A 16,417-nucleotide genomic window follows, 5' to 3' on the forward strand; every position below is an offset into this window, starting at 1 on the left:
TATTGACGGAAGACTAAAGACATTCTCCATCCAGAAAAGACTGCTAAGAACTGTGAAGCATATAAAAGTTTACCCTACTTAGGGCAAAGTTTCATGAATGCTGACAGATAACACTAGCTTCCTGGGTCAAAGACAGAGTTTTATGACTCATTCAACATGGAGAATGATTTTTGTGTTTGTGTCAGTCATCCTTGCTCTACAAGTCCTACAGAGGAAATACAGAAAGGCAGATTAATGGTGCAAGTGCAACAGATGTGTGTTGCAGCCAAGGAACCCTGAATTTAGGGCACCTGGATGTTTTATAATGAACTGCAAGCAAACCTGTCTGAACTTTGCTCCAGAGGGAGACATTACCTTTCTTATACTGATCAGTAAGCAGACCTGCCCTCTGCTTCAGAAGAAAGCAATATCTCTAGCTTCCAAGCTGTCCTCTTTAGAAACATCCTTGAAAAGACAGTCAGGAGAAAAAGGCTGTCAATGTCTCTGCTCATAAGACATACAGAAATGTGAGAGGCCATGAAGAATTTTCTCCCAGCCAGAATTAGCAGGATGTCATAATGGATTGGATGTAAAGTGGGAGGGGAAAAGATACTTAAGAATAACTCCAAGAATTTTTGTTTGAACAGGTGAAAAAATGGAGTTGCCATCAACTAAGTTGAGAAAGACTACAGGCAAAGTAGGCTGGGTGGAGAGGGTGGATAAGAAGATTGATGTGAGACATAATGAGTTTGAGATGGCTATTGGATGGACAAGAGATGTCAAACAGGCTGTTAGATACATATGCCTTGAGTTTGGAAAAAGTTTGAGTAATAATTTAAATGTATTAGTCATTGGCAGGTAGATTGATTTTAAAGCCATGGGACAAGATGGGATCACCGGGAACTCTGAAGTGATGCAAAATTAAGAAATTGGGGAGAAAAGGAGGGTCCACAGAGGAGACTGAGAAAAAGTAACCAGTAAAGTTAAAGAAAAACCAAGAGACTGTGTTGTCTTGGAAACCAAGTGAAGAAAGTCCATTAAAGGACGATCTGTTAAGATGAGAAGCAATAATTGACCACTGGATTTAATAACATAGAGATCACTGATGGTTTTAAAAAGTGTTTCAGTAGAATGGTAGCAGCAAAAACCCAATTAGATGAGGTTAGGAGGGGGATTGGAGATAGTATGTATAGACAATCCTTTCAATAAATTTTGCTACAAAGTGTTAAAACAAACTAATTACAGCCTGAGAAGGACTCTGTACTTCTTCATTTGAGTCCTTGTGGGTGAACTGTAACCTAGCTTAATCATCAGACAAAATTGAAAACCTAATTTAGTATTGTGCACCTGTAACAATACTTGAGTGTTGGCCAATCCCAGCAGCCATACTTCAACCACCCATAGACTGCTGAATGTTCAAACTGTGTTCAAATAAGGCAAGCGCCCAGTTGTAACCAATCTCATTGTTTCTGTACCTGATTTCTGGTTCCTGTACATCACTTTACCTTTTTTTGTCTATAAATTCATTTTGACCACAAGGCACCCCCGGAGCCTCGGTGAATCTGCTGTGTTTCTGAAGGCTGCCAGATTCATGAATTGTTTGTTGCTTAATGAAACTCTTTTAAGTTTAATTCAGCTGAAGTTTTTCTTTTATCAGATGGTGTCACAAGAAAGATCTGAAGTGGAGCTTCTGGTATCCCTAGGAGCGCGAAGTGAAAACGGAAGGTACCTGCAGGATCCAATTGTGTCCATTGATCTCTCAGAGTGGCTGAGGATAATAGGTAAGCTCCCTCTCGCATTTTGGAGCTTCACACATTTGTGTTTTGAGCTCTTTGAGTTGCTTGGAGCAAATTTCTGATCCAAACTGGGTTTGGAGTCACAACAGGAAACAGACTGGGTCTAGGAACAGATTTGATCTTGGAATTAACTGGCCTGGATCCAGTTAGAGGCCTCTTACATCTCACTGGGTCAGAAAGGAACTGGTAGTAAGCAGTAATGTTGCAGGAGCTATAAAATTTGGCTTTTGAAAATTTACAGGGATTTTTGTGTTCTACCCCTTTGTTTCTTTTTTTTTCTTTTCTTTTCTTTTTTTTTTTTTTTTGTGCGCCTAGGTAGGAAAAAAGTCACTGGCTAAGTTCATCAAGAGAACCTAAGAATAAAGCCAATATTTTAGATAAAAATGGGATCCTTAATTTCTGGAAAACTGACTTCCTTCTGGCTTATACATTAGGACTGTATACTAAGTATTACAGAAATGGCAAAATGTTACTAAAGATAACTTAGAGTGGAACATTCCAAATGAACAACAATGCCAATGCATTTAAACAACAATGCCAAGTACATTTATAAATGAGGGCTCTCAGTAAACTCTCTTTTCACTAAAAACAGTTTTGGCACTATGGGATGTCAACTGCTATTCTTTTTGGAATAATCTGCCTTGCACTCTTTGTTGACTGCTGTGGGTGACAGGATGAGGCATGTCCAGAATCCTGGGACATGGGGAGCTTTTTCCTTCTCCCTACAAAAAAAGAAACTTGATAGCTGATGGGACTGTGGGAAAAAAATAAAAATATATATAGCATTTATTCTGTTTTCATAATTCTCATATTTAACTATAGTTCCATTGCCTTCCATGTTTTTTTTCAATCTTGCATAAAAATAAAAACATCTCAATGATACAAACTAAAATTTTTAAATAAGAAATAAATCACACATACTTTCAGCACCCAAAAACAATTTTCGTGTTTATTTATTCCCTTCAAGTCCTTGTCCACATGCAAACATAATTTGGGTACATATGTAAAAGTTATATATTTTGATTTTTTTACCCATTATTCATTGTAATTGCTTTTTTGTAGTCTTCACACTGACCACTGGCTGTGTGCTACTCATATTTACAAACTGTCATTCACAAATTTATAATTTCTCTTTAGTGGACATTAAACTTATTTTCCATATATTATGAAAAATTATTTTAGTTAAGGAATGAAATTCTGATATATAATACAACAGAGGTGAACCTTGAAAACATTATGCTAAGTGAAATAAGCCAGACCCAAGTGGACCAATATCATAGGAGTCCATGATAGATGAAGTACCTAGAATAGGCAAATTCCTAGAGAAATAAAGTAAAATAAAAGCTATTTTATATATCTATATCTATATCTAATCTATATCCATATCTATATCTATCTATCTATATATATATGGCCCCCTAGCCAGGGGCTAGGGAGAGAGGGAGTGAGTAATTGTGATTTCATGGGTATAGTTGCCATTTAGGATGAGAAAAAGGTTCTGGAAATGGATAAGCACCATGAATGTATGTAATACCGCTGCATTGTATGCTTAAAAATGGTTAAACGGTAAGTTTTGTGTTATGTGTCCTTTACAACAATTTTTTAAAGAAGGTGGGGAGGGGTCTCCCCAGGTTTTTAGCAGCTTCCTGATTTAGAAAAGAAATGTTGATGGTAGGAATACAGGTAGAGAACACTTTTATTTGGGTAAATGTTAGAAGCTGAGGCCAGGGTGGGGTCACAAGAGCAATATTAAGTATGAGGAGGAGGAGGCGCTCAATTAAGGTCATTGCAAGGGGATGGAGTAGGGAATGGATAGGAGGGGTATTTTGGACAAAGATTGGTAGCTGATAGGTGTGGGGATTGTTCTCATGTATCAGCCCAGGATATAATGTTCCCAGGGCAAATGGAACACAAGTTTTTTTGCGGGAAGTGATATAGCATGGTAGATCTTGAATTAAAACTTTTAAAATCTTGACCAAAAGCTGAAAGGAGAAGACAATGGTGTAACACATGAGTATGGGCAATTTTAGTTAAATCAGGTGAGAAACAGAGCTAAGAAAGCACTTGGAGATGAGGGGGGAAAAAGACCATTTTTTTTGACAGCTACAAGAACAGCAGGGTCAGACGGGGTAGGCTCATGTCAGAGATCCCGTTCTATTTACTAAAACTTCCTTGGATATTCAAACATTCTGAAATTCTGAGCTCTTGCAAAAGGATGCCTTTGCTTAAACATTGCTTCATCCAGCTACAGAACATAGTTTAACTTTGAGGCCTTTGACCCCAGACAAGATAAAATATGTTTCACCTTGCCTATTACTTAACGCATATTTGTTAACTATTTTAACTTCATGGATAAAAAATTTCAAAAATCTGTGTTAACTAATTTGCAAATGATTGTTTCAAATATCTGATTCGTGGGTTCCTTCTCTTACATTAATTAAGTTTGTTGTAAGTTCTTCACATTTTTAATTATTTTTACATCATTGAATATAATTGCTAAATCTCTATATGACATGTTGATTAATATAAAATCAATTAAAAAAACTAACATATATTAAAACTTGTTCTTTATTCCAGGCATAATGCTATGCATTTTATATATATTACATTGTGTAATCTCAATCCTTTGGAAAACATGCATTCTAATTTCCAGTTCCAAAGTCATGAGAAAACACTTTGAGGTTCTGATTGATTAAGCAACTTAACAAAGAAGTAGGAGACGGAACTAAAATTTGAAACCAACGTAAGCTTTGAACCTAACAGTTGTGATGGTCACCTTCTCCAAGTTATTGTTAAATTATTGGCACATTTCTAAGAATTCTGAATGATATTTCAACAAAAGTTTACAGATATGTATTAAAATTTTTCTATCTTTTTAAAATTTTTGTAATGAAACTGGGACAAGTTCCAAAATGGCCATAAGTTTGAAATATTTGGCCCTGAGAAACTAAAGAAAATCTATGCCTATTCCTGCTCTAAGATTTTAAGTCATACCTGTTCTTAGAGGGCTGATATTTTCTATTTCAGATGAAAGAAGAATTCTCAGGCATATAATGACCAAAATACACAAAAAAAATTATGATGGTGGTGGTGGAGTGTTCTGTTACAGCCATTTGGGAAGCTCACAGAACTCTTAATATTCACTTTTAATTCTTTCCACAAGGGAGGAAGGGCATGGGTTTCAGAGCCATTCATATATGGTTTCAAAATCTGACTCTGGCATTTATCTCTGTAAGAACTTGAGAAATTTACTCAGTCCCTCTGAAATTTGGTGTATTCAGAATGAATATGATACTAACAGTACCTACATCATGAGTGTTACTTGAATGGAGATGTATAAAGTGCATTTTAAATTCATTTGGTTCCTTAACATTTTCCCTTCACTTCTTGTCTTTTCAGAGTTTCTTCTTCAAGGTCTCAGGGTCTGAAGCATCCCACAGAATGATCCTACTGAATAACTCCCATAAGCTGCTGGCCCTATACAAATCCTTGGCCAGGTGCATCCCTGAGTCCCTGAAGGTGAGGGAACAGTGGGAGGTCAGGGTATGGCAGTAGGGGTGTCGAGGATGAGAAAATAGCAGGCTTATGATTCTGGTCCTTCCTGACTTTTTGCAGAGGGTTGGAGCTGGGAAACAGGATGGGATTGGGGTCACAGGATGCATATCAGGAGCTGCTGCTTCTCTTTGGGAAGAGGCAGCTAGGCCCACTCTGCAGGTTTTGCCACTCATTTGGAGAGGCGGTGGAGCATGGTGGCTACGAACATGGTTTGGAGCCAGTCTGAATGGATATGCATTCCAAGGCTGCCATTTTCTAGTCAGATGGCTTTGTGGATGTTTCTTTCCCTTTCTCTGACTTTACGTTTGGTTTTTTCATCAATGAAATGGGAATAATATTAGCACCTACCTCTTAAAGTTGCTGTGGACACTGAATAAATCTATACAATATAAATGCTAAGAGCATTGCCAAGTGCCCAGCTAGTACACAGTAGCTCTTTGATATCACAAGGACAGTCCTACCTGTGAGTTCTGCCTGCTGGCTGGTAACTTCACGTCCATCAGTATGGTCCTGCAGATGCTGCTCATCTCACCATCACTGACTTGGTCCCAGTACCTTCTCTTAATCTCCATTTTTCTCTTCCTCTCCACATCCAGATCCTCATTTCTGGGGATCTCAACCTCTCCTAGTCCCTTTCATCCCTCCTTCAGGTGTACGGCTCTGTGTATCACATCAGTCACGGGAACCCCTTCAACATGGAGGTGCTGGTGGACTCCTGGCCCGAATATCAGATGGTTATTATCCGGCCCCAAAAGCAGGTAGGCACGCAGACAGGGACTGGTGGAGCCAGGCAGGTCCACAGGGCCTGAGGAACTGACCGGTTCAGACACTTTCATAAGGTGAAAGGAAACGTGAGTGTTTAAAAACACTCCTTCAGTACTGGGCACCTTGCGTGAGTGCCACGTGTTCCCACCCTTCCTGTAAAGCATGAGACTCTTCTGGGAAAGGGGGTGGAAGAGGAAGGGGAGGAAAAGGACAAGGCTGACACTCACAGATTAATGGCCCTTTGAGATGGCAGGGGTCACCTGCAGGGGCTGAATGGAGGCCAACTTACAGGGAAAGTTGGGTGTCTGAGATATCAGAACAGTGGCTTAGAAACAACAACCAAGGCAGAAGTCCACCAGTAAAATTACCTCTCAGGGCCAGGCATGGTGTCTTCTACCTGTAATCCCAGCACTTTGGGAGGCCAAGGCAGGGGGATCACTTGAGTCCAGGAGTTTGAGACCAGTCTGTGCAACATAGTGAGACCTCATCTCTACAGCAAATAAACAAAATTAGCAGGGCATAGTGGTGCATGTTTATACTCCTAGCTACTCAGGAGGCTGAGGTGGGAGGATGGCTTGAGCCCCAGAAGGTCGAGGTTGCAGTGAGCCAAGATCACACCACTGTACTGAAGCCTGGGCAACAGAGTGAGACCCTGTTGTTTTTGTTTTGTTTTTCAAAAAAAAAAAGTTACTTCTTAGGAGCCAGGGAAGGGACTCATAATTACTGTTTGTCAACTATGTGGAAGCACTTCTCTCGTTAGTGAATGTTATCATCAGAACAATCTTATGAAGTGAGCATTAATATCTCCAATTTAGAGATAAGGAAATGACATTGAGAAATATTAAGTCATGTAGCTGCTGGATTCCTGATGTTAAAGCATTGCCCAATCTGAATTCAAGTTCAGTGGACTCTACCACTTTTACTAGCTATATAACCATAGGCACTTTTGTGAGTTTCATCATCTGTTAAAATGGGGAAAATAAGAGGACCTTCTTCAGAGGATTACACAAGGTTTAAATGAGATACTGTAGGTTAAACACTTAGTACATAGCACATAACTGTAAATAGTGTTTACCATAATTAGCCATTATTGGCTGAGGATACACAAGGAATAAATGATGGAGCTGAAATAGTAGTACAAACCTAGGTGTATTTTTTTCCTAAATACTTCCCCCTTGTGTTTGTGTGTTTCATACACATCTGGTTAGTAAACTGAAGCCTCATTGCCAGCCCAACTTCATGTGGGTGTAAACGCTGAGCCCCCAAATAATAATAAGCCACCCCAGGTCAAGACTAGTTTGCAAACTGGGTCAGGATTGGGATGCAGAAAATGACAAAGTGACCCTAGCTTGAGGAAGAAAGGGGTAAAGGGGATGGGAACCAGGCTGAGCCTAACACCTTCCTTAGGGATGTTCTTTTGATCTCCTGGCTTCCTGACAATTTGAGATCAAAGATTAATGTTTCGTTTATTTAATCAATGGTCCAATTTCTTCAAAGTGTAATATGCTAGATAACTGTAGGAAGTCAAATAGTTCTTTTTACTTCAGTAACTTTGTAGTTATTATATGTATTTTAGCAACACAACTATAGCATCAAGCCAGAACTTCATATGTGCATTGCTTTGAACAAAGCTAGTTTTTATAAAGTGAGTCAATAAACAAAAACATGAAAATATAAAAGTTCCACACCACACATATAAGACCAAAAAAAAAAAAAAAAACCAAAAAGGAAAGAATGAAATATGCTGCAATTTACTTGGAAGTGCATTCACTTAGTCTGATTCCATAGCATACCATGTTTCTTTCAGTATTGAAAGTCAATCTGATTTTGAATAAGAGCTTTTCAGGGTGGGATGCAGGAGAATTTATCTAGAAAAGAATTAATTTTTTCATTGTTGGTTTTTAATCACAAAGATAATCTATGTTGATTATACAAGTAAAAAAAAAATCCAACATGATTTTAAAAAGTTAATAACCTCTTACCTCCCCTTCCCTCCTCTCCTCCTTTCCTATCACTTGGTGTAATAAGTGTCCTTGCCTATATTAATACACAGAAGGAATCCCAGCACTTTGGGAGGCCGAGGCGGGCGAATCACAAGGTCAGGAGATCGAGACCACGGTGAAACCCCGTCTCTACTAAAAATACAAAAAAAAAAAATTAGCCGGGTGAAGGGGCGGGCACCTGTAGTCCCAACTACTTGGGAGGCTGAGGCCGGAGAATGGCGTGAAACCGGGAGGCGGAGCTTGCAGTGAGCTGAGATCCCGCCACTGCACTCCAGCCTCCGGCGACAGAGCGAGACTCCGTCTAAAAAAACAAACAAAAAAATACACAGAGGGATATTCACTGATGATCTCTTTTGTCATCACTCTTAATTTGCCTTTAACATATGGACATCACTTTGGGTGAATCAATACAGCACTAAAGTATTCGTTTTAATAACTGTGTCATTTCATAGAGTCAATGCAATGCTATTTAGTCAATCATTCTGTTGCTGTTGGGTTCAAATTGTTCATACTTCTTTGCCACTACAAACAAGCTTCAATAAACATCTTCATATACATATCTTTACATCCTGGAAACTTTTCTCAGTACAATTGATTTCCAAATGGAATATCTCCAAGTTAGAGTTTATCTTATTCTAAGCAGGCAATGCCAAATTACCTTCCCAAAGGATTCCACAATTTTATTTTTATTAGCAATGTATGGAAGAATTGTTTCCCCACATTCTCACCAGCACTGAATATTATCCCTCTTTTAATTTATCCCAAACTGGTGGGTGAAAAATGGCATCTTCTTGTAGATTTAATTTGCATTTCCCTGACTAGTGATATTGAACATATTATATTTTCATGTTTGTCAGTCATTTGGTGTTTACTTTTGACCTGTTTAAATTCTTTGACCATTTTTACACTGGGGTTTTGTGTCATTGTTAAAATTTTGTAAGTGTTTTGGATACTAGGGATACTAAAAAAAGGTGTATGCTACAAATTAGTTGCCCAATTTAGAATTATTTTGTATTTTATTGCTGGAGATTTTGATATTAAGAAATTTTTTATTTTCATGTAATCAAATATATTATCTTTTTCACTATGACTTCTGAGGTTTTGGGTTTTTTTAGTTAATAATTAGGAAGACTTTTGCTACTCCAAGATCATACAACTGTTTTCTCATTTTGTCTTACAGTGAGTTAATTTTTACTTTTGACATTGCAAACTCCATTCTATTTGGAATATATTTTTTAATAGCATGAATTAACATTCTTTTATATTAATCTTCCTTATGGCTGGCTGATTATGTTAGTACCATTTATTAAATAAGTCATTCCCTACTGAAACATAAATGTCTATTTTGTCATATAACATGTTATATATTTTTGTATCTGTTTCTGTATTTTTTTCTAGTCTTTTCTCATGCTATTTCATTGTTTTTGTGGTAAATTGTAATATCTAATAAAGCAAATCACCCTTCACCAATCTTTTTTTACTTTCCTATTTCTAATAAACTTAATAGCTATATGAACATAAACTAATTCTTCCAGTTCCCCACCAACTACCCCAAATAACTATTGCAGTTGTGATTGGTATTGGAGGAGGATTTTTTGACAATTTTGGAAGGATTAATATTTTTGTGATACTAAATTTTTCACCAAGAAATATGGTCTTTTTCGCACTTTTTTCAGTTTGCATTCTATGCCATCTGGTAAAATGTTAGTGTTTTCCTGTGATAAACTAAGTGATTTTTCCATTAAGTTTACCCTTAGGTATTTTATACTATTTGTTAAGATTATTAAATTATTTTCCTGTTATATTTCTGAGCATTATTATTTTGTTATTGCTTTGTATTTGTATTCTTGATTTCCAAATATGTCCCACTATTCTTTAAAATCCTGTTTGTGTGGGGCATTATTTGTTTTGTTTTTTGTTGAAGTCTCTTGGATTTTCTAAATGTGTAATACTGTAATCTACAAACAAAGTAATTTGCTGCTGCTTTGCCAATATTTGTAAGGGTTTTTAGTTTCTTGCATTATTGCATAATATGCAACCTAAGAAAACAATTCCAACTAATAATAATAATATTTCTATACTTGTCTCATCCCTGATTTTAAATAGCTATAAAAGCTTACATTTGGAATTACATTTGATTCTGTATTTACAGGTTTAGACATTTTCCTGTTGTTCCTACTTTCATAGAACTTATATTTAGAATGGAGGGTAAATTTTATGTTATTTAATTTTTGTCTTTTCTTTTTGGCAATTTAAACACTCATGTAATTTTTTTCTCCTTTAACTTACTACACTAAAAGACCTTCCAATCAAAGCCATTCTGGCCTTTCTAAAACCAACTATTCATGTTCACGTTTTTTGTATATGCTACTGAATATTTTCTTCATAATTTTTGTATCTGCATGCATAAGGGAATGTGGTCATAACTCTCTTTTTGTTATTTCCTTACCAGATTTGGCATTAGGATCTTTTCATCTGTTACCAAAGTCTACTATTAAAATCATGTGTTTGTTTTTGGCTTATGTAGAATTTAAATGTAAAATAATCTGATTTTGTCTAGATTTTATTTTTTAATTTCAACATTCTTTTTAGATACAGGGAGTACATATGCAGATTTGTTACGTGGTAATATTGCATGATGCTGATTCTTGGAGTATGGACAGATTCCATCACCCTGGTAGTGAGCATGGTACCCAATAGGTAGTTTTCTAACCCAGCCCCTTTTACTCCACCTTCTGGTAGTCCACACTGTCTATTGTTCCTACATTTATGCCCATGTGTGGTCAATGCTTAGCTCCCAGTTATGAGTGAGAGCATGTGATATTTGATTTTCTGTTACAGCAATAATTTGCTTAGGATTATTGCACTATGGAAAGTAGTCTGGAAATTTCATACAGAACTTAAAACACAGTTGCCATCTGACCCAGTAATGTCTTTACTAGGTAAATACCCAAAAGAAAAGGAATCATTCTACCAACATGACACATGCACTTGTATGTGCATTGCTACACAGTTCACAATAGCAAAGACAGGGAATCAAGCCAAGTGCTCATCAAAGGTAGACTGGATAAAAAAACTTCGTACACATATTTTTATGGAATACTACACAGCAATAGAAAATAATAAAATCATGTCCTTTGTAGCAACATGGATGAAGCTGGAGGCCATAACTCTTGTCTACTTTTTTAAAGGTAGATGTTTAATTTCATTTCTGATATTTTCTATTAGTTTGTTGAGGATTTCTATTTTTTTGAAAGTCAACATTGATAGTTTATTCTTGAGGGATAACATCTATTTCTTTTATCAGTAAATATCTTGCCTTGGAGTAGTATGTAATCTTCTATTAGAAGTCTTTTGTTCTTTTCTCTGTTTCTTCTGTTTCTGTTCTCATAGCTTATAGTCTTTTTTTTTCTTTTTTGCTTTTTTCTCTTTCTCTTATATTTCTTTTAATAAATGCTTTACCAGAAGTTTATCTCTCTCTTTCTTCTTCTCTCTTTTTGCCATTTAAAAATGAACTTTTGGCTTTATATATCCTTTGTACTATGTCTTGTTCTCCATTTCATTATTTATAGCTTTCATTTTTACAAATTGTTCCATTTGTTATTTTCTAGTTTACTTTGATATTCTTTTATATATTTCCTTGACTATTTACTTGGCTATTTTTGGTCATTCTTTTAAAATCAGGTCCTTTAAAACATCTACTCTTTGAAATTCGCTGATATTTTGGTTTTGACCATATTCAGGAACTTGCATTTATAAAAGCACCCTGAAATTCTTGAAGGTTTCTTTAAATTAATTATACTATTTTCTCTTTAACTTTAGCAATACGATTTCCAACATAATATTAATATATTCACTGCTAAAACTCTCACACTTATTGTTTATATTTCCCCAGAGAAACAGAGCATCTTCCAATGAAGTTTCTGTCTTGCCAGAATGGGATCACGAGTCTCTTTCTTTCAAACCCAAGAGTCTAACACCACATAAATTACCCAGAGAGCTACCAAAAATTCAGCTACATCATTCTATTTGGTGGGCTTCTGGGTGTAAAGCCAGTGTCACTCTTCTAATAGGCTGATATCCTGTAGGCTTGGGAAAAGGCAATGTCTCAGTAATGTTTATATTCACTAAAGTATCTTGCTCAAGCCCTGGACACTGTAGATTCTAGGACACTATTGATTCTAGGTGTCTGGTGAAACAGTAGGCACTAAAAATTAGAGAAATCACAGTTAAATTTATTTTGAGCCAAGCTTAAGGACTTAACTCTTAACAACACAAACTCAGTACAACCCAGAATGTGTCCCACAGTAGGTTACCTGGGGCACAGTATATATAACAGGAGTATCCGCTTGGCACAGGTGGTAAGAGAAGCAGGGAGAGAAGCAATTGTTGCATTTTTTTATTCTGCTGGGTGCTTGGTGATGCTATATATAAAATAAGGTAAATGTGCAGTTGAGTGGGTAAGGAGAAAGGTGAGGCATCTTAAGGCCTGGTGGAGAGTGTCTGATTTCATCCTGTCTTAGTTCTGCATGTGATAAGGAGGTTTATAACCAATACTTGTCAGTGTTAAATATTTAACAAACTCCAGTTACACAGATAAGAGGTCAGCAGTAGCTTATAGGCCTAGGTTTTATTATCCACATGCCCAACTGCAGCCATCATGAGCCACTGTTAAAATTATCTTTTTAACTTTCATTTTTTAATAACTGCAATCAGTGAGAGGTGAAGAAAAAGTTCAAGGGAATGACCTGATCTTACATCATCCAATACAGGAGATGACTGATAACATGGATTCATACACAAACATATATCATGTGTTCTCCAAAGAGCCTCAAAAATCAGAAGAAGTTTTGAAAAACTGTGAGATCATAAACTGGAAACAGAGACTCCAAATCCAAGGTAACGAGTTGGAAGAAATGGGCAAGCAGCAGTGCTTCTCAAATTGTGTCTTCAGCTAACAGCATTAGCATCTCCTGAGAGCTATGTAATGTAAATTCATAGAAACGCTGGGGGCTGGGAGAGGTAGAGCAATTTGTGGTGTGCCAAGGACTCCATCTGATTGTGGTGTAAACTCAACTTTGAGAACTGCTAAGCACTGAGGTATTAATCAGGTGGGAGCAGTGTAAGTAGAGAACTCCATGTCTGACAATATTGCTTTCTTGGCTTTCTTCCCAGGTCTTCAAGAAAGTTTAGGTGAGGGGATAAGAGCAGCTACATTTTCAAAGTCAGTGAAAGTAGAGCATTCGAGAGCAGTCCTCTTGGTTACGGAAGATATACTGAAGCTCAATGCCTCCAATAAAAGCAAGCTTGGAAGCTGGGCTGAGACAGGCCACCCAGATGATGAATTTGAAAGGTACAAAAACATGTGCTGATCATTTATAATTGCTATTCCTTGTACATTTTTGTAATTCACATAAATCAGTTTTGGAATGAAGAGATGATGAATTCATTCCTTGGATGAATAAAGGTTGTCAAAGTTCAAAATATGCAACTTTGCAATGGTGAGTCTTTAAACAAGAAGAGTTCCCGGGATCTCTAGATTGGGATGGCACCTAGAAATTACAGGAGTGGGGATGAAAGTTGTTGTCTTTCTTTTTGTTTTCTACAGTGAAACTCCCAACTTTAAGTATGCTCAGCTGGATGTGTCTTATTCTGGGCTGGTAAATGACAACTGGAAGCGAGGGAAGAATGAGAGGAGCCTGCATTACATCAAGCGCTGCATAGAAGACCTGCCAGCAGCCTGTATGCTCGGCCCAGAGGGAGTCCCGGTCTCATGGGTAACCATGGACCCTTCTTGTGAAGTAGGAATGGCCTACAGCATGGAAAAATACCGAAGGACAGGCAACATGGCACGAGTGATGGTGCGATACATGAAATATCTCCGTCAGAAGAATATTCCATTTTACCTCTCTGTGCTGGAAGAAAATGAAGATGCCCGCAGATTTGTGGGGCAGTTTGGTTTCTTTGAGGCCTCCTGTGAGTGGCACCAATGGATCTGCTACCCACAGAATCTTGTTCCATTTTAGACAATGAAGCTGCTTAGTAATCTCTGCCCAGCCATCTCTTAATATTAAAGCAGACACCACAGAAAAGATTTCTTCACTTACAAATGCATATTGGGCAGTTATAATACAGCAGGAACTCTTCTCACATGGAGCCTTGATGTTAAAAGACACAGTCATGCTCTTGAGGAGCTTACAATCCTGGCTGGAGGCAGGAGAGGGTATAGTCTTCAAATATGCATAAGTGTTGTAGGGAAGGACAGAGTTACCAGTAAACATGTAACTAGAAAGCCTGGCTCAGTTCTTACTTCTGGGAATCAGAACTCTTTATGAAACTTGGTTGATAGAATCTACTATCTGGAAGATAAATGAAGGATTTTAATAAAATTGTCAATAGAATAAACTTAATCTATATGGATACTTTATTGGAAATGAATATCCCTGCTATTTCTGGATTTATGAGTCATGGTACACTAAAGAATGGAATCAGTCTCTTAGTTCAGTGAGTAGAAAGGTATCCAAGGTGAAGCCTGAGACAAATGGCTTTCCCAGGCTACCTTCCATCATTGTTGTGCAGAAAAGAAATCCAGAGAATCAAATAGACTGGCCTTGGGGCCTCTGCTATGGAAATGCATATTTTTTTGTGTCTCCTTTCTCCTACTCTTTCTCACATCCTCTTCATGATTGAAGCGTGGCACAAGGCAAGGTGTTGCCTGCGAGTCTGGTTGTAAGTTCAGCCTTTGGTGTTTGCACCACTGCTATCATAAGGGGTCAGGGACATTCCAGGAAGAAGTGACCACTAAGGTGAGGATTGGAGAGTGAGTAGGAGTGAGCCAGACAAAAAGAGCAGAAAATGCAGATGATGGAAAGGACATGTGCCATGCACTATCATAAGAGCTTCCTAACTGAACACTGATATTACAGTTCTGAATCCCTGATCTTAAAAAATAATTACACTTCTCCAACAAAACTTGGCCTCTTTTGGTTCTGCTCTGCCACCCTGCCACTGGAACTTGGATTACTGTGAACATTGCAGCTATAGCAAATAAATAAATAAATAAATAATTGGCATTTTCATTCTTTCTGATAGTCTAGATTTAAAACAGAAAAGATACCTTAATATAATTGGCTTTGGGAGTAAAGTCTGCCAGTATTAAGAAACACCTATTCTCATCTCTCCATAAAAAACAAAACCTCCACAAAATTGAATGTTTATATTTGATGCGATTTGAAAGTGTGCAATTCCAGCAATTAAAGAATTGTGTAGGTCATGTAGCTTTTTAAAAAAACTTCATCTTAGAAGGCTGTGGTAGATCTGTCACAGCTTAGTATGAATCAATCCAATCAGGTTTCTAAACTCCTAAGACCTGGCTGATTTGTTACATTGACTGAAATGAAAGCACGGTTTGAGAAAGAGAGGAAACATGTCATTTGGGATTTCAAAGGGTGGAACATTCTTACATAAAAAATAAACTCAGTAACTTGGGGTAATATGAAAACAGCTATATTTTTCACTCAAGATGCAAAAACTAATACAGATGATGAAAGAAGACAAAGTGAATAAAATTTGCCCATTTCAAAATGGTGCCTCGGGCAGGTCCTGTATCCAGAAGAGGATGTTCACCCAGGGTCTGTAGCTCAGGTCATCTTAGCGCAGCCCAGCTGGCAGCTTCCCTCCTCTGCCCCTTCCCTGAATGCAAGCCAGCTTCCCTTATCTAGCCCTTCATGGCCCTGTTATGATAGTGATTCCCAAACCTTATCATCCACTTGGATTAAAAAAACACAAGAAAGCATGGGAAAGAGGAAGGAGGATTTTAAATATGGCACAAATAAGTCCAAAATTATCAGTAAACACAGTACAAATGAATGGGGTAATTTTTTTGTTAAAACATATGTTTTTCATACTGAGTTAAAAACAAAGTCCAAGAAGCATGCATTAATCTGCTCTGGCTGCCACAACAATATTTCATACACTGAGTAGCTTACACAACAGAAATTGATTTCTCACTCTTCGGGAAACTGGGAAGGGATATGACAAGGTTCTGGCGAGGTAGGTTTCATTCTCGGTCCTCTTCTCTCAGCTTGTTGATGGCTGCTATCTCTCTGTGCCCTCACATGGTGTAAAGGAGGTCTCAGACTCTCTTCCTTTTCTTAGAAGGACTTAATGTCATCATGGGGGCTCCACCCTCATGACATCATCTAAACTCAATTACGTCTGAAAGGCCCACCTCCAAATACATTTGGAGTTGGGACTTCAACATATGAATTTGGGGATCACACCCAGTACATAAGAAAGCACATCTGAAATAAAAACCCA

The 16,417-nt window shown here is 37.5% G+C and overlaps 1 protein-coding gene across 1 annotated transcript; it reads left to right on the plus strand.

The window, feature by feature from the left end:
* Nucleotides 1–1,341: 1,341 nt before the first annotated feature.
* LOC129476776 (glycine N-acyltransferase-like protein 1) lies at nt 1,342–14,774 on the plus strand. Its single transcript, XM_055269846.2, has 7 exons — nt 1,342–1,415; nt 1,637–1,760; nt 5,175–5,197; nt 5,981–6,088; nt 12,871–12,997; nt 13,274–13,451; nt 13,707–14,774. The coding sequence occupies exons 1-7, from the start codon at nt 1,392–1,394 to the stop codon at nt 14,122–14,124; spliced, it is 1,002 nt and encodes a 333-aa protein (XP_055125821.2). The 5' UTR covers nt 1,342–1,391; the 3' UTR covers nt 14,125–14,774.
* Nucleotides 14,775–16,417: the final 1,643 nt, after the last annotated feature.

This window comes from Symphalangus syndactylus, chromosome 1, assembly GCF_028878055.3.
Source record: "Symphalangus syndactylus isolate Jambi chromosome 1, NHGRI_mSymSyn1-v2.1_pri, whole genome shotgun sequence".
In the NCBI taxonomy this organism is placed as follows: Eukaryota; Metazoa; Chordata; class Mammalia; order Primates; family Hylobatidae; genus Symphalangus; species Symphalangus syndactylus.

What these genes read in the sequence shown, in the direction of transcription:
- LOC129476776 (XM_055269846.2), top strand. Translation starts at nt 1,392, where the DNA reads ATGTTCAAACTGTGTTCAAATAAG. An exon ending in AGAGTGGCTGAGGATAATAG is followed by an intron (nt 1,761 to 5,174) that starts GTAAGCTCCCTC and finishes TTGTCTTTTCAG; the next exon opens with AGTTTCTTCTTCAAGGTCTC. An exon ending in TTATCCGGCCCCAAAAGCAG is followed by an intron (nt 6,089 to 12,870) that starts GTAGGCACGCAG and finishes CATCCAATACAG; the next exon opens with GAGATGACTGATAACATGGA.